Source organism: Mauremys mutica, chromosome 2, assembly GCF_020497125.1.
Source record: "Mauremys mutica isolate MM-2020 ecotype Southern chromosome 2, ASM2049712v1, whole genome shotgun sequence".
NCBI lineage: Eukaryota > Metazoa > Chordata > Testudines > Geoemydidae > Mauremys > Mauremys mutica.
In genome coordinates this window covers 211,161,932-211,180,526 of record NC_059073.1, presented here as the reverse complement: position 1 = coordinate 211,180,526, position 18,595 = coordinate 211,161,932, and the positions used below count along the sequence as shown (strand labels likewise).

The following is an 18,595-nucleotide window of genomic DNA, read 5'->3' as shown; positions in this document are numbered from 1 at the left end:
AGCCACTAGAGGGTTGTGTGTGAGTTTTAGCACTTAAATAGTGGTCCTTTACAAACATTCCAAATATCCCTGACTCTGATCCTCAGCTTCTCTAGGCGCTCCACAGAGATTATGTTGAGCATCAACAGCAACCTTTTGTCTCTAAATTAATGTTCTAAGTAGATAACACCATCTTTGGTCTCCCTTATTTCTCCCTTATTTTGGTCTATCTTATTTCTAAATCAGTTGCTATTGAAATACGCCCCATCAGTAAGTTGGAAGCGATGCAGCAAGTGGGGAGAGCTTATGGGGAGAAATAAATATATCTTTTGCCCTTTAAAAAAACCCACATTCCTTTAAAAAGAGAGCCTCAGATCTCAGAACACATGACAAATCTTTCCAAATTGAGTAATGTGCTATGTAAATTTACTGCCACAAGAGGGAACTCTTATTGCATTATTAGAGGGTTCACTTTATGGTTAGCATTGACCAGACCCAGCCGCATAAAGTGCTAGAAATACACTCCTGTTTGTTCTGTACCAGTATCATTTTAGAGTGTATCACATTCCTCCCCTTTCTGTATCTTAGGCCTACTCCACATGTGAGTTAAAGGCTTGTGACAGATTGACAGCCATGAAGGCTGAAGTCCTCTCTCTGTGAAATAGGTACAGTAGCCAGGCAGCCTTCTCTCCATCATCTTCCCAAAGTGGAGTGTAAAGATCAGGTTATACATGAACAGTGGCAGTGCATGTACAGAGCATGTTGTACAGGGATTTGTTCCTACAAAGTAACCAAGCCAATCCCCAAAAGTGCAATTCGGTGTATTGCAAATGCAACGTAATGTGTAAGTGTATATAAAAGGATGAGGTTTCCTGTGCAACTTTGGATGTGTGGCACGCTCTATGCCCACCCTCCGCGTTTTAGTCTGATCAACTCAGTATAGCTTTGCTGTCTGCCAGATAAAGATAAATAAGTGATGAAATCTGGAGGCCAACTGAGTTTTTGAAGACCAAGTGGAAAGAGGTCTCAAAAGGGAATCCCAACAAATATGTGCCAGAGATCCCGGTAATCCCAGAGAAAACATATGCATTACATATATCCTTATGGACGCTCTCTCTCTTTCTCTCTCTCTCTCTCTCTGTCATGGACTCCTTTGCATCAAGTCACAGCCTACAGATGAGGTAGATTGACAGCACCCTGCTCCAGCAGGAGCTTCTAGAATTCTTGAGGCAGATCCTCAGCTAGTGTAAGTTTAAATATCCCCACCGAAGTCAATAAAGCTTTGACAGTTTACACCAGAGTCTCAGGCAGGCATTATGCCTTCAGGAGCCCAGGGAGAGCACAGCTGCAGAGTGTTCTTGGCAGAGGCCCAGCGTGTGCTTCTTCTTTTGAACCCCTTATCCCCACCACTCCCCCGGTCAGTAAGCTTGCCCTATGCCTTGCTATGTAGATGTATTAATTTTCCTGGGGGGAAAAAGCTTTAGAGAAAAATGAAGAAAAGAACTGTTCATTTTCATCTTTTAAAAAAATGCAGCGGCATACTTAAATGAGGCAAGAGCAGCCAGCTTCCTCTTCCTTCCCCAGGAGAAAGCAGAGAACTATAACAGCAGGCCTCTTCACTTCCTGGGAGAACTGGGGCGGTGGGTTTCAGCTGCTGTTCCAGGAAAGCTCAGGAAGGAGGTGAAGTGGGGCTCTTGCTCTGTCCCTACAGCATCCATCTTCAGCCTATCTGAGCACCTCCCAGGAGTTAACAGAACAAAACAAACTCTCTCCTGGGAAACCTAGGGAGCCTAAGCACCGGAGGTTTCCTTCATTCCCCAAGAGATCTTATGCAAATTAAGGAGGAGCCCCAGTATAAGAATTCCTCTAGTAGGATGCTTTCTAATGGGATGTTCTCGCACAGGAAAAAAAGTGTCTACTTCAGGTGTTTCTATGTAAGTTTTCTACACAAGAGATTTCTGCATATTATGTTTTCTACATGTAAATCCCTCACATGGAAAGTGTTCTACACAAAAACCTTTCCACATGAGTCTGACTCTTCATACATCATGTATACAGTTTCCCACACAGAGATTGTCTACAGTCAGGGCCGGCTCTACAGTTTTCGCCGCCCCAAGCAGCACACCGAATTGCCGCCCTGTGTGGGGGGGGCAGTCCGTGTGCCCTTAGGTCAGCAGGCGCGTTTCCGCGGCGGCTGCAATTCGACGGCAGCTTCTATGTTTAGCTGAAGCCGCCCCGGACAGCTAAACATAGAAGCTGCCGCCGAATTGCCGCTGCCACAGAAACGCGCCTGCCGCCCTAAGGGCACACAGACTGCACCCCCCCCCCGCCTGCCCGCAGCGGCAATTCGGTGTGCTACTTGGGGGCAAAACAAGGGGGGCTGCCGCCCCTTGCAGAATGCCGCCCCAAGCACCAGCTTGGAATGCTGGTGCCTGGAGCCGGCCCTGTCTACAGTCAAGTCCCTCACATAGGGGTTTCTTTCCATTTACTAGGAGATCGGGGGAGCAGTCTGAATGGTTTTCATCATTCCTTTACTCTCTCTCTCCCCTGGTACTTTGGGGCTTCATCAGCGGAGTTTATAAATTCTTCAACATGGAGATATGGGAACCTTTAGGCCAAAAAAGGAGGTTCTTACAAAGTTAGAGGGGAGAGTGGTAGTGATGGATGGATGGATGTCAATATCAGGCTGAGAATGGAAATCTTCCTACCAACTCCAGTTAATTAACTATGGCACAGCACCACAGACCAATAATGGAGAGTGCTTTGCAGCTGAATACAGCTCCCTGAGCACAAAATCTCTTCCCCACCCAATATATCCAGACCACGACTTCTATTCATTTAAGTCCTAATTCTGGAGAGCATTTACACTGTACACTTAAGCCCATGCTGATTCAGGACAGCTCTTATTCATGAGTTTAAATACGTACTTAAGTTTGCTCTGAATCAGGAGGCTAAGGAGGCTAATATCTTCCAAATGGATGTGAAGTGAAATCTAAAGGCATCTCTTTATGTAGTTATGTCATTTCAGACAGACAGCAATATTAGCAATAAAATGGTGTTTTTTTTAAAAAAAGAAATAACTATCACAGCCTTCCACATGTAATAAAATGGGGTTTTGTATAATTTCATCAGGTTACATTTAACAAATGACTTATTTCTTCCTCCTCCTACTATTCCAGTGCATGCATGTACCCCCCAGTTTCTTTTTTGTTTGAATTCTGCCAGACTATCTGTATTGACATCTTTCTAACTGTAATTGTTATTCAAATAAAATAGACAGTAATAGATTATTCTGGAGCTCACTTTCCTTTTATTGTTTTCATTCCTAGGAGGTTCTCAGCTGCTCTCTGGATGAGATGAGCTAGTGACAGGAACAACAACCAACAACAACAGAAAAGGCTAACAGAAGAGAAAGGAAGTATTTGATGGCTTCCCTTGTCATCTGTTCCCTGCCCCTTCTCATCAGTCATAGAATTTTGTGACTAGCTTGTTTCCACAGAGACATATGGCACTAGTAAGTGGGGATTTGAGAACTCAGCTGTTATTCAGAATGCAGCATTTTTAAAAAGCTATACTAGCCACTCTTAATCCTCTCAGTGGAACTCACTGTGCAATCCATAGAGGTAATTTAATGCCACAATGTACAAACAACATATATCATTTATAAGAGAATTTTGAGTATACCCTTTCTACAAAGCTTTCCCCCTACACGCACACACAATGCAAGTCAATTGTTAATAGGCAATGATTCAGGTCTCCAAAAGGAAAGTTCTAAGTGCTAAGAACTCAGAAATTTCTTTGTCATATTCCGCTAACTTAATGTGACTCTCTACCTCCACGTATACAACGAACACCATAAAAAAGTCAGCATTTACTAAGAGTTACCATACTGTTTCTGAGATAATGTCAGGGTCATTTCTAATTCTAAGTATAGAGAAATATAAGAGCATATCAGACATTACTGTATGCGAAGTTGGCAAATAATGACTTTTTGGTGATGACCACTGTGAATGTCTGTACATGTGCACACTCACATGCACCCCAAGTCTGGTTTTGCAAGATTCAATCAAGAGTTGTTTTGCAAAATCCAAACAGGGCCTGATCAAATCTAAATCTCATTTTATCCAAATAAAGTTCAGGGACATTTGGATACATGGTTATGTCCATCTCCAAACATATGTATATTTAATAGATATTCAGTAATACATCATGGTTTATGTGTAACAAGGGAAACAGCTGAAAACGGTTTCCTTTGTTCCACATAAACCGTAATCTATTATTGAATATTATTAAATATACATGTGTTTGGAGATGGACATAATTGATATGCATGCGCAATATGGCTGAGTTAATGTTGAGGAAGCATTTCTAACTTTTGAAGTGTCTGGACTTTGGAGAGCTTGATTTCTCAAACTTAACATGGCATTAATGCTTGCTTTTGCATTTTACAACTTCAGTGCCTCACCAGAATAATAGTACACCCAAATCAAGTATTATTGGGAAACCTTCTCAAGCACAGATCACTTATGAATGAGATGACTATTGAATAAATATAATATAGGGATTAATTAGCTAAAGCTCTTTGTTTACCAGACAGAAAGAAAGGAAATACTCTCTCATTAAATATTAAGAGGCATGTTACATGTGCTTCCAAGATCCAGTTACACTTTCTTCAAAACTGTTTTTAATTTAAAAACTTGGATGTGGGTGCAAAGTCTAATGTCCCAGTATATTAAAACTATAATGTCACATGTTAAACACTTAGGTGTCTCTCTCCTTTTTGATGACTAAGTAATATCAAGCAGAAAAATTAGAGTTCTATGAAATGTTCATGCTCCATTCACAAGTCTGACATTTACATAAATAATTGTTTAGGTTCATGATTGCGCATTACTAATTTATATCCCGTGTGGAGCAAACTTAGAGGTAAAAGAACAATCCTTTCATTTCCCAGCCCGTAATTCTAAGGAAGAAATAAAGTATGCAAGATATTTTATCCTCCTAGGGAAACCAACCCCATACACTAAGAAAAATAGAGGATTCAAATCCTCATTATTTTACATTTGTATAGTAAATAAGCCACATCATACAAGTATATAAATCCATGTCAAATATACATAGAATATTTTGTGGTCCGTTCTCTACTCTAGGATTCTGTAATGCATGCACACCATTGTAAAGTGAGTCCTGATATGCAGCAAAGAATCCTGTGGCACCTTATAGACTAACAGACGTTTTGCAGCATGAGCTTTCGTGGGTGAATACCCACTTCTTCGGATGCAAGTGATATGCAGTGAGTCCTGATATGCAGTGTGCCAGACCTTTCTTTCCCTGATTCATGCCACTTCATACTGCAAAGATAAATTAATCCTTCCTGTCTCAAGGTCTTTGACTGCTAACCTTGTGATGTCTTTGCATCCATGTGCATACTATGGAGATGCTCATACCACTTCCCCATCACTCTATCAGGAAAGAGAGAGCTGTAATACCTAAGTACTAGCAAGAGGGAACCCCTGGATATCAAGTAGTCTGTCAAGTGATTTTTGTATGTGAAGCAGTTATGGATTTTCTCCAGGTAACCCTGGAGATGCGTCAGATTCTCAGGCAGAGATGCAGTTACAATTTACACACACACACACACACACCAACCAATCTGTAGCATAGCACTAATCTCCCATGGCTAATGTCATATTACACACAGTGTGATCACTAACCCAGCAGGGGCAGTTGGACTGAGAGCTTGTGTGTGTTAATCAACAGCCTTATAGAGAACAAAACCAGCAATGCTCCCAGAGGATTAAAAATTGTGCTCACACCCCAAAAGGGACAGAACTCTTCCATTTTTATCATGCTCTGGCCCCTGCATTTCAGCCTTAGAAAAAAAGCTTGCTCTAATTTTCGAGGAGGATAATGCTGATCAGGACATGATTATTGTGTTCATGCAAATCTGATCTAACGCTGCTAAAGCAAACAAAGTAGAAGATCGGGTGAAAGGGCCATTGTGACAGACAACATCATGGAGGGGAATGCGGTTAATCTGAAAGGGCTGCAAGACTGAGGGGTAATCACTCAGATAGCTATTAATAAATCCCTTTGATAAAAAAAATAATTGTGTGCCATTGCATATGCCTTCCTACACACACGCTAACAAGTTTAATGAGGCAGATACTGCAATATATGATGATCACTAGCTTTGAGGAGGACAAGACTGCCATTTCTAATGTGTGATTACTATTGATGTGAATTGGATTCTGGTATTATTTCAGTTTATAAAATCATCAGATGACATGCACCTAGGCTAAGCCTCTTTCCTCCTCACAGCATGAGGCTGTGGAATTACCCAACTTCGTAGTTTAATACATTTGCACGTCTTTGGCTTAATGACTGGAGATGGTAAGTGCACAGAGAGAGAGAGAGAGAGAAAAGCAGCAGGGGCCATCTAAGGGCAAGAGAGTGAGCCCTTGAATTGCTGCTTCTGTGAAAGACAGCCCTTTTGAACAGCCTTTTTCTCAGGAAAAGGTTATACAGACAAGCCCTGAAGACATCAAATCAAACTGCATTTCTAGTGAACCTTCCATGCCATGTATTCCAAAGCACTTTTGAAAATTATATAATTAGCTGTGACTGTGCAAAAACAGGGCTTGAGCCTGCAGCTACATTTTAGATGATGAATGAATTATCAGTTACTGGCTATGTGATTAGGTGGAAATCTTGATGCTTAACCCAACAGCGAAGTGGTCATATGACCCTGCTCTCAACAGCTATACCTCAATGGACAAGAACATCACCATTAGGCAGAACTAGTGATGCACCCAAAGGAGTACATGTGGGACCAGTGCTTGAAAATAGCTGGTAGACACCAATACAGGCACCATCTTGTTCTCCAGAATCTCAACTTTCATTTAAAAAAGTTAAGTCTCTAGTTGTTGTGGTTGGGAAGAAGACACTAGGTTCACATTTTTGAGGTAACAAAGCAGAACTTGCAGAGAGCCTGGAACAATAGCTCTGAGAGGCATGAGTGGAGCCCCACTGCTCTAACGCCCAGTCCTGTGCATCAGTTATTAGACCACATGTCCTCTGTAGGAATGTACATGGAAGACAATAGGGGACCCAAAGATGTGTACCTGAGAGGCAAAGCATTGACAGGGTTAAGATGGCCATTTGATGTTTTGCCCTTATAAATAGGGCTACATAAATCGATGCAGGTAAGAAAGATATTGCAGTTTGGAACTAGATACTCCCAAAGCTTTAGTGTACATGCTTAGGTCAAAAATGGACATGACTTGTGTCTGCATTTCATAGGATACTGCTGAGTATCCATCAAAGGGCTTTCCTTCATGTTTAAATAATGTGATGTAATGTAATGCTGACAGGTGCTTTCCACACCGAAAAAGGATCGGAGCAGAAAGTGTTTGGATTGGATTGTTGCAGAGTGTGTGTCTCCCCTTCCCCCAAGTTCAGACCCTGAAGTTGCTGTCTAGCATGCAAATGATGTCAAAGTGAACTAGATACAGCTTCATGGACTGCTCACTTTACTGCGCAGCAGCATGGAGACAAATAATTGGGCACTGAAAGAAGGAAAATAACTTACTGATAATTGGTGTGTTCACAGCACTAGGGCTACAGTGTTTGTGGCAAAAAAAATCATGGGGAGGAAAAAGAAATGTGCATTACAGGTCATCATGGAAGATGGTTAGTATGAACAACCAACCATTTCAGTTTTGAAATATCGTACCAGTTTTACCAAATATTTGTAAAAATGTGTCTTCAGGCTCCACTTTGTGTGTGTCAATACATTTGATATTCTTTTGTGTTGGGAACTTTTATTAATTCACTTGCAAAGAGCTAAGAAATATTAAGGACTTCATAGCATAAAATACAGTAGCATATAATTAAAGAGGGCACTCTGCGGTCCTCAGCCAGTACTTAAGAACTACAGGCGTAAAACATTGTATGTTAAAATCCCAACAACAAATTCAATTATTCAACATGCTTTGTCTTGCAGTTGGAATGGAGATTGACGGACAAGTGGAAAGTGACTCCGAGAGCGAAGGTAGAGTGGAGAATAATAGCTGCTGTCTTATTTGGAAATACATGATAAGAGATCTTTTTTCTCCAAAGGTTTATTTTGTGGTTTGACTTGCTACACAGTGGCAATAGTCTAATGAGGTATGCATGGTTATATTCAGTGTTGTTGTAGCCCTGTTGGTCCCAGGATATTAACGAGACAAGGTGGGTGATGTAATACCTTTTAGTGGAGTGAAAGCTTCTCTCTCACCAACAGAAATTGGTCTAATAAAAAGATAATCTCACCCATTTTTCCTCTCTACTATGCAATAGTTAGTTAGATTTCCTACCTAGGTAGTTGACTTTGATGATGATGATGATGATAATGAGGATGTTGTGCAGGAGAATGCTCCTAAACCTGGCTGTCCCCTTCTCTCCGTGTCCCTGAGAAGGGGTGGGACCCAGAGTGAAGCTTTCCTTGGTCTGCCACTGTAAAGCAGGCAGCACTGTGTTCCATGTGTGGTGTGATGTGAGTGAATTTACAGGATAATGCAAACATCTAGAAACTGTCACTTTTCACTGCTTTTTATGTAATTATTGTCATTACAGTAAGGGTGAGACTGTTACATATGACTTTGCGAGGAGAGAGGTAAAGCCAAGATAGATTTAGGACAGACTAGCAACTCATGGCAAAAATCAGGAAAAGCCATAGACCAGATTTAAAATTTAAAACAATACCCTCACAAATACAATAAATAAAGAGACATTACAATAAGGGCTAGGATTGCTGGGTTAGTGGATGGTTTATGGTGATAGACAAACCCTCTAGACCACAGTTCAAATCCAGCTTAGGTAAATAGTAACTAAAAATAATCATCTGATGGCCTCTGTGAAATTAATTGATGGTCTCAGTCCAGTTTCCAGTGGACCAAGAAACCCACTAGAGCTGGTTGATTTTTTTTCCCATTAGAAGCAAGAAGCCTTTTTAAAAGTGTTTTTGGTAGTTTCACAATTTCCCAGTTTTTCCCATCTAAACCAAAAATGTCAATATTTTGACCTCTGTTTTTTACCCTTTCTTCCCACTATTTTTTTTAAATTTTAATTTTTGTGTGCGCACCACTGAAAGCAGCAAAACAGGTGACCTGTAGGGTTTTGTTTTACCACTTCGTCTTTTCTTCCTCTCTATCCCTCCCCTCCCCCATTTTCCCTTCTGCCACTCTTAACTTTTCAGAATGTTTCCACCTTTGGAAACATTCTAGAGAGGCAGAGTTACAGACTTTTCATTTTTCCTTTTGCCACTGTGTAACGTTTCCAAAGTTGGAGACATTTTGAAAATTAGTGGCAGAAAGCAAAAATGAAAGTGAATGAAGCCTTAGAGAGTGTTTGTTTTAATCCTCTTTTTGCCACTGGGAGATAAAAAGGGGCCGGAGGAAGAAAATTAACAACATTTTGGGGAAGATATGTCACAATATTAAAAAAGAAACAAACGTTCCCTTTCAAACGCTGTGAAATGGGAAAAAAAACTTTGAAATTATATTTTTTTCTTTTTTGCAAAATAATTTATCGATCAGCTCTAATATCCACATCACAACTGTCACAAATTAGTGTCTCTACTGACAACATGAACAAGAAAATGAATGTGCATAGAGACTGGTCTACCTTTTCCTCCCTAGATCATTCCCCTCCAGGTAATGATTACAGCTTTTTTAAGGCAGAGCATGGAGAAGCTTCTACTGCCTATAATGCATTTGTTCTGCACTGACAATGGACTTCAGTCTCCCGGGCTAAGAATCAAGCCACTTTCATGCGCACTAAATTAACATGCTGTTGTCTAAAGTATAGCCAATTGGCTCACCACACTTGAGATTCGATATTAAAAATGTTCTAGAGATCAAATCACCAAGCCTAGCCAACTTATTGTCTAGAAACAGAGCAGTACAATACAGAAAAGAAAGAGTTAATGTTACCAATGCTTCCGAGAAGCAATTCTCCCAGCATGCACTCCACCTTACATAGAAATATGCCTTCAAGACCAGTCACATATATTCACACAAGACCAAAATTCACCAATCAGCTTTTACCTTGTTTTTTTGTACCATGATGTACCCGTCTCGTTTTCTGTTTGGAACCCATATTCCAAGGGTTAGGGTGATGAAGGCACTCCTTAACTGCACCAGGACATAGAATGAATGTATCTTGAGTTTGATAGCTTTGGCAAATATGAAATCTAAGTTCAGCTTTGCAAAGTGTTGTGGGATACTTGGCATGAATGAACAGAATTATTGGAAGAACATGATACAAGTCAGTTAGCATAATGGCCCAGCAGTCATATTTAACATAACATATACAATATTAGTACCATGCACATAATACCTATTAATGTGGGGGGGGGGCATCTATAACATAGGTGTTGGCTAACAATGCAATTTTTAAAAGAAAAGTAGAATAAATTAAACAATTTGCTTTCACAATTCTGGCATATATTTAAATGTCTATAAAGTGGATAGAAAGCTGGCTAGATTGTCAGGCTCAATGGGTAGTGATCAATGGCTCCATGTCTAGTTGGCAGCTGCTATCAAGAGGAGTGCCCCAAGGGTTGGTCCTGAGGGCGGTTTTGTTCAATATCTTCATTAATAATCTAGAGGATGGTGTGGACTGCACCCTCAGCAAGTTTGCAGATGACACAAAACTGGGAGGTGGTAGATACGCTGGAGGGTAGGGATAGGATACAGAGGGACCTAGACAAATTAGAGGATTGGGCCAAAAGAAGTCTCATGAGGTTCAACAAGGACAAGTGCAGAGTCCTGCACTTAGGACAGAAGAATCCCATGCACTGCTACAGACTAGGGACCGAATTCTGCAGAACTGCTGCCCAGCCAAGGGACCTAGGGGTTACAGTGGATGAGAAGCTGGATATGAGTCAACAGTGTACCCTTGTTGCCAAGAAGGCGAACGGCATTTTGGGCTGTATAAGTAGGGGCACTGCCAGCAGATCGAGGGATGTGATCATTCCTCTCTATTCGACATTGATGAGGCCTCATCTGGAGTACGGTGTCCAGTTTTGGGCCCCGCACTACAAGAAGGATGTGGAAAAATTGGAGAGAGTCCAGCAGAAGGCAACAAAAATGATTAGGGGGCTGGAGCACATGACTTATGAGGAGAGACTGAGGGACCTGGGATTGTTTAGTTTGCAGAAGAGAAGAATGAGGGGGGATTTGACAGCTGCTTTCAACTACCTGAAAGGGGATTCCAAAGAGGATGGACCTAGACTGTTCTCAGTGGTACCAGATGACAGAACAAGGAGTAATGGTCTCAAGTTGCAGTGGGGGAGGATTAGGTTGGATATTAGGCAAAACTTTTTCACTAGGAGGGTGGTGAAGCACTGGAATGGGATACCTAGGGAGGTGGTGGAATCTCCTTCCTTAGAGGTTTTTAAGGTCATATTTGACAAAGCCCTGTCTGGGACCTGGGATGATTTAGTTGGGGATTGGTCCTGCTTTGAGCAGGGGGTTGGACTAGATGACCTCCTGAGGTCCCTTCCAACCCTGATATTCTATGATTCTATGATACTCTGACTAAGGTCAGAAGAGACCATCATGATCATGTAGTCTGACTTCCTGTATGCTGCAGGCCACAGAACCTCTCCCACCCACTCCTGTAATAGTCCCCAACCTCTGGCTGAGTTACTGAAGTCCTCAAATCATGATTTCAAGACTGCAAGTTACAGAGAATCTACCATTTACACTAGTTTAAACCTGCAAGGGACCTGTGCCCCTTGCTGCAGAGGAAGGGGGGGGGGGGAACCAAGGTCTCTGCCAATCTGACCCAGGGGAAAATTCCTTCCTGATCCCCAAATATGCCAATCAGTTAGACCCTGAGCATGTGGGCAAGACCCACCAGCCAGACACCTGGGAAAGAATTATCTGTAGTAACTCAGAAACCTCCCCATCTAGTGCCCCATCTCCAGTGGCTGGAGATATTTGCTGCTAGCAGTCACAGATCTGCTACATGCCATCGTAGGCAGCCTCATCATACCATCCCTTCCATACACGTATTAAGCTCTGTCTTGAAGTCAGTTAGGTTTTTTGCCCCCACTGCTGTCCCACTAATTCTGTAAGAACAGGGTCTGGAAATGATTTCTAGCTTTCAGCTCCTAGGATCCACTGATGCACAAACATGAGTTTCACGATCATCAGTGAACACTGTGTGCACGTGTCCGATGCTAAATGCAATTCTCAGCCTGCTTCTTATCCAAAGTCTGTGGAGGTCAAAGTTAGCTTGTTCAGACCCCAGCAGGGTTTGGATTAGGCATTCTGTCTGTACTTTTTGGATAAAGGGCAAATCTTTATTGCACCAACATAGAATGTTTCCAGAAATACTTGTTTTTATCAATTGCAGAGGCTGAAGAGGGGGGAAAGGCAACCAGAAAGCAGCACTCCAAGGAAGCTATCAAATCAAGTGGACATGAAAGGAAAAAGCAAAATAAGAATGGGGAAGAAGATGAGCTTGAAGAGAAAGTTGAAGCCCCAAGGCAAAAAAGAACTACTAAGAAGAAAAGTCACAAAATGAATGACAGTGATGGGGAAAGTGAAGCAGGGGAAGCAGCAAGTGGGAAGAAAAAGAGAAATAAAAAGGCTTCTAGCAAAGACCAAAAGGAAGCAGAAAATAAAGAAAAGCAAACAAAGAAGAAAGGGAAGGAGCAGGATAAGAAACAGAAGAAAAACCCAGCAGCGAGGTACTCTAACAAACCCCAGACAGAAACCTACATAGTAGAATCTCATTTTTGTTGAATGTCATCTTCCTGGGTAGCAGGTTCGTGAACCTGTGGCATATTGGTGCAGGTTACTAAAAGAACATATTACAGTAAATTGTTACTTGTAACAAAAATTTAACCCTGAGAAACAATAGAGTTGGTTTTCTGGTTAAAATGCAAGCTAGATTCTTTTCAGAATCTCCTTCTACCCCAAATATGATCATAGAATTAAGTATGTAATGGATTCCTAATGTGCAAGTATTGGAGCTAGAAAGAGTCCTTTTAAGGAAGACAACTGAAAGTAAGCCAGAATAGGGCACCTTCCTTTGGGTGAACACATGATAATCCTAAAAGGTTAGAATGGATCTCTTAGGTTTTCCAGACTATTCCCCTGTTAATTCTCCTTTGTTCTAATCTTTATCTTCTTCACCCAGACTTTTTATTTGCTGTGTCGCCTGGCTATCATATTTCTCACAGTGATCGTATCTGGTTAACTGTAAGAACCCCAGTGGCAGTCAAACAGGTCACATGATACTTATGAAGCTGGTTGAGTCACTTTACAACAACAAGAAAAGATCCGCAAGACTGAATTGGAGTTATGGTTGAATCCCCGAAATGACACCTGTTGTTTCCACTAAGTGTTTGTTAGTGTCAGCTCATGTGATGTCAACTCATGTGATGCCAGTGAAACTTAGGTTAGGTGACAATAAAACAATTCATTTAAGGTCTTATTTTTGCAACACTTCCTTTGAGCAGTTCTTAGGCAAAGGGTGTCAACAGGACAACTCAACATCAAGGCTCCAGAATTGAGCCTTTTATAAGTGAGGGCCAAGACAAGATGCATGTGCCAGATTCTCAGCTGGTGTAAATCAGCATAACTCCACTGAAGTCACTGGAGCTATGCTGATACACAGCTGAGGAGCTGGTCTGGGACTGATCTGGGTCTGGTGTTTATATAAAGCACACACATCTCCTCCTAGGCCACCGTTCTGAAAGGACTTGTGTCCTGGGTGAAGGTGACTATTTTTATAATTGAAATGTGGCAGGCAATGTCTTTTATCTGGTATTCTGTAACCTGAAGCATTTGCCCAAAATCTTCTCCTTGACTTGAGCATCCTAAAGAAACTGGATCATTTTGACTACCCCATCACGGTGTCAATTTAGTTGGTAGCACTGTCACATTTGAGCCAGAAAGGTGTACGTTCAAGTTTCCTCCCTTGGTTTGGGTTCATCACATGCAGTGTTGATATTGAAGTACAGCACTGAGTGGGGAAAATATCATCTGAACTCACTAGTAAATATCAAGATTGAAGTTAAAGTTCCTGGAGAATTTTTCAAAGAGACAAATAAATCAGTGTCCTAGGTAGAGTTTTTACCCATGAAAGTTTCTGATTTTAAAAAATTTCCCCATCATGCATGGGACAAAGTCAAAAATTTCAAATGAACCAAAAATCAAAACCAAATTTGGATCAGATAATTCAAAATGTTTTGTTTTGATCGTTTCAGAGTGATTGATTTCAATTTCTAGCTTTCTTTTTTAAAATGTTTATTTAATAATTTACCATAAATTAACTTAGATTTCAAAATGAAAAGTTGTTTTGAACCAAAAAATGGAACTCCTTGTTTGGAAAAAGTGACATCTCAGCAATTTCAAAATATTAAAAAATAATAATTTTTTTTAAACAGGCAATTTGTCAAAACCAACCCTTTCCTGACAGTTTTGAATCTGCATTTTCTGAAAAATAATTTTTTTTAAATGTACATTTCATCAAACAATTCCCAACCAGTTCTAGTCCTGACCAACATTCCTCCCCACGGCCCCCCAACATGTTATGGCATACAAAGTTCTCTCTATTATTGTGGAGAACATAATGACTGCTCCATTTTTTGTTCAGTTACTGAACACTGCCTATATCTAACTCACTGGTCTGCAAAGTGCTTTATAACCCCTGAAGTCTATGAGGTGCTATATACAACTACATTTTATTACATTGTTTGTGTGATTTTTTTTCCTGATTTTACTCTACTTTCGTTCTAGCTCGTCTTCCTCATCTGCTTCCAACTCATCTGATGAAGAGTCTCTGTCAGAGGAAGAACTGACGAGGCTAAAGGAACAGGTAGAGGAAAAGAAAAAACTAATATCTACCATGAGGAACAAACCTTGGCGTATGGTGAAGAAATTAGCATTGCTCAGGTAGCCCAGTGCATTCCCAGCTATTTATAGTTTTCACCATAGGAACCACTGAAGCTAGAGTGTGTGTTTAATAATTGTTGATGCACATAACATTTTAGAATTACAGTTGGCTGCTGCTATCATCATCCCAAGAAGCCAGCCTTGGAAAAGCAACCAATGGAACTTAGCCAGCATGATTTGGTTTAAATGAGAAGCGCTTAGAGGCAGGATTCTGTTGTCAGTCTCTGTAACTAGAGAACAGATGATAAGCAAAATCTGTTCAACTGATACCCAGGCTGGGATCATTCTGCCCTTTTATTTAAAGGCAGAGAATGACTTTCAGACTCCTTGTTAAAGCTAACTCTGTGCCCTTCTTTGCTTATTCATGCCTACTGTTATATAGCAATCAGAGCAGCTTGTCTCCATCTTACTTTACACTTCCTGGAGCATTACTGCTTGCAGGTGACTTGGAAAAAATACAGTATTGTTTACAGCCAAGATAACACTGCCTACCATCCCACACTGTATGCGTTAGCAATGCAGATTTCACTCCTCACAATAACCTTGCAAAAAGTGCCATGAACCCACTGTAGGGTGAGAAAGGGGTTCACTGTCTTGTGTTTGCCTACAGCCAATCTGACCTTCAGACACCTGGCCCCTCTCACATCAGCAGCACACAGTTTGATTCCCACAGAGTAGTTATAGCAGCCTGGTCCTTCCCTTTGCCTCTCCTGACCTGGGTTCTTGGGGGAAGTGGGAAGGGGACTTCAGCTCTCTGTACTTAAATTTCCTCATCTGTAAAAGGAGACTGACTAACCATTTTTGATCTCCCCAGGTGGGTTGGGAGGGTCAGTCTGTTATTAATTGTAAAGACCTGGAGACCCTCAGCATGAAAGGTGTTACAAAAAGGCACAAAGTATTACATTATTATATAGTGTCCTAGCATCTGAGAGGTTGCCTGAAATCATGTTTGACTACACACTCACCTCTTTGTCAGGGCTGGCTCCAGGCACCAGCCGACCAAGCACGTGCTTGGGGCGGCACCTTGGGGCGGGGCAGCGCTCGGTTAATTTTTGTTTTTGTTTTTGGTTCGGCCGGGTGGCACTGGAGGGTTTTTTTTTGTTTGTTTGTTTTTGTTTTGGATGGGCGGTGCTCGGGGGGGTGTTTCGACAGCACGGCACTTGGGGGGGAAGGGGGCTTGGGCGGTGAGGTGTGGCGCTCGGGGGCAGCGGGGGGCTTGGGTGGCGCAGCACTCATGGGGGTGGGTGTTACGGCAAGGGAGCACCCTTTTTTTTTTGCTTGGGGCAGCAAAAAAGTTAGAGCCGGCCCTGCTCTTTGTCCCCAAAAGAACAGCAAAGAACAACTGAGAGTGAAGGAGAACACATATACCCATTCTAATTTACTTAATCAAACTGCTCCATTACCTTGGCTGTGCAAGAATATTTAATGAATAGGTTGGAGTACATAATAATACTAGTCTATCCAATGATCTCAGAATGCTTTACAATTAGTTATTTGGGACTTATAAACACAGCTGCTGTGAGCTCGGTAAGTATTAATCCCATTTTACAGATGAGGAAATTAGAGCACAAAGAAAATAAAGTCAACATTTTCAAACATGGGTACCTAAATACAATTTTGGGGGCCTCTCTTTAGGCATCCAAGTTTTGAAACATATCTACAAGTGACTGGCCCAAGACTACACATTAAGAAATCCAGGAACAGAACCTAGATCTCCTACCTCCCAGGCATATGCATTAACTACAAGATCATCTTTCCTTCCTTCCTGACAGCTGCACTGTTAAGAAAGTATAGAAGGAAGAACCAGACTTCTCCCATTGATAGGGAAGGAAGACCCAGAATGCTGTTGGATAGGGAACTAGTGACCTTAGGTCTATGTATGAGGAAACCCAAACAGAGATATTAAGTTTGGGGTTTTTTGGAAAAAAAAGTATCACACCAGAAATGTTTGACAGAGCTGGGAATAGAATCCAGGTCACCTGACTCTCACTGTCTTCCTCCCTTTGATAACAGCACAATTCAAAGAAATTAAAAGTGACTGCACAACATTCTCTGCACCCAGTGCCATCTTGGGGAAGATTCTTTCAATATTTTAATGTAAAACTAATCACCTTTGTATTTTTGAATTAGGGAGGCACAAGCTTTTGTAGAGAAGTTTGAAGGAGCGTTGGGAAAGGGAAAAGGAAAAAAATTCTATGCATACAAGATGATGATGGCAAAGGTAAGTGCTACCGTAATGACAAAAAGAAGAGTGGATGCTTGGTCACTAATACAGTGTATTTTTGGCTACAAGCAATAAACTTACATTGGGCAAAATAGTCACCATTACAGAAGCTGAGATAGCGCTCCCTGTATGTATTTTAATTCACTGAATAGCTGCATTTTTCATGGTTCCTAACCAAATTCATGTTTACGATGATATGAGCCAAATTCTGCCCCAACTTACACCGCATGCAGCCTCCCTACAGTACAGGAGGTTGCAGAGCATGTAAAATCAGGGCAGAATGAGGGTCTCTGGGTGTGGTCTCTGACAGGTTAAAGTATCGATTGCACTAAGGGTTGGAGACACAGCCAAATCCAGGCATAGTACCATTCACTTCAGTGGAATTGCGCCAGTTTACAAATTGAACCATTGAATGGGAAGATGACCATAGAGAATTGTGACTTCTCATTGCAAGACTGGAGTCAGTAATTAAGTTATTGCTTTCATGGAGATTCCACTGATGAGATTTTTTTTTAAATTGATCATGTCCTGTTCCCATTGACATCAGAGACAGTTTAGCCAGTGAGAAAAGAATCAGGTTTGCTATTTGTCAAATGAATCCTCCTTTTAAATAGGAGTGGGCCCAAACCAAAGCCTCACACAGATCTTGGTCTGCAGCCTCAACCTCTCTCTCTCTATCAATGGGTTAAATCCCAACACTAACTCTGATCCCGCAGAAACCTAAGGAAGTTAGGATTCAGGACGTGAATTTGAACACCTGAGTTTGCAAGTGTTTGGATTCAGGGCTTTGATGTGGACCGTTACAGAAGTAAAAAAAGGTCAGACCCAGACCCAGACAGAAAACTCCAGAATTTGGTTCAGGCTCACCTCTGGCTTTAAATTTTGCCACCAATTTTTAATAACTCATCTAAGCACTAACTTTAGGAACTCCTTAGAGAAAGCAACCCCAGATGCCTCTCTATGACCAGTCTAACATTATATCGCTATTTGCAACACTGTTTTCTTATTTCAGAAATGGGTGAAATTTAAGAGAGACTTTGACAATTTTAAGACACAGTGTATACCTTGGGAAATGAAGATAAAAGAAGTGGAGAGTAAGTGCAACTTCCATTTAGACTGAGACATGACTAAGATATGTTGTTGTACTGTTTTGTGTTACTTCAAATAATCTCTTGGTCACAGAGAATCCTACCGTACCCACAGTACTAACCACTGCCTCTTTTTGTTTAAGGTCACTTCGGTTCCTCAGTCGCTTCTTATTTCATATTTCTGCGATGGATGTATGGAGTGAATCTGGTCCTTTTTGGTTTAATATTTGGACTGGTTATAATTCCAGAGGTAAGATCTTAGGCCCCAATCATGCATTTAGGTTCATGCAAATAGTATCTTCTCCACAGTAAATGTCAAAATTAGATTGATGGCATATTGTTATTTGTTA

At 41.3% G+C, this 18,595-nt stretch overlaps 1 protein-coding gene across 1 annotated transcript in view; it reads left to right on the top strand.

Annotated features, from left to right (window-relative positions):
* The first annotated feature begins 7,625 nt into the window (after window positions 1-7,625).
* Window positions 7,626-18,595, top strand: part of LOC123364480 (transmembrane channel-like protein 2) — a 54,552-nt gene continuing 43,582 nt past the window's right edge. The window contains 7 exon segments of the mRNA XM_045006660.1: window positions 7,626-7,671; window positions 7,985-8,032; window positions 12,385-12,721; window positions 14,778-14,933; window positions 17,064-17,154; window positions 18,170-18,251; window positions 18,389-18,495. Coding sequence (XP_044862595.1) covers window positions 7,626-7,671; window positions 7,985-8,032; window positions 12,385-12,721; window positions 14,778-14,933; window positions 17,064-17,154; window positions 18,170-18,251; window positions 18,389-18,495 — 867 coding nt within the window.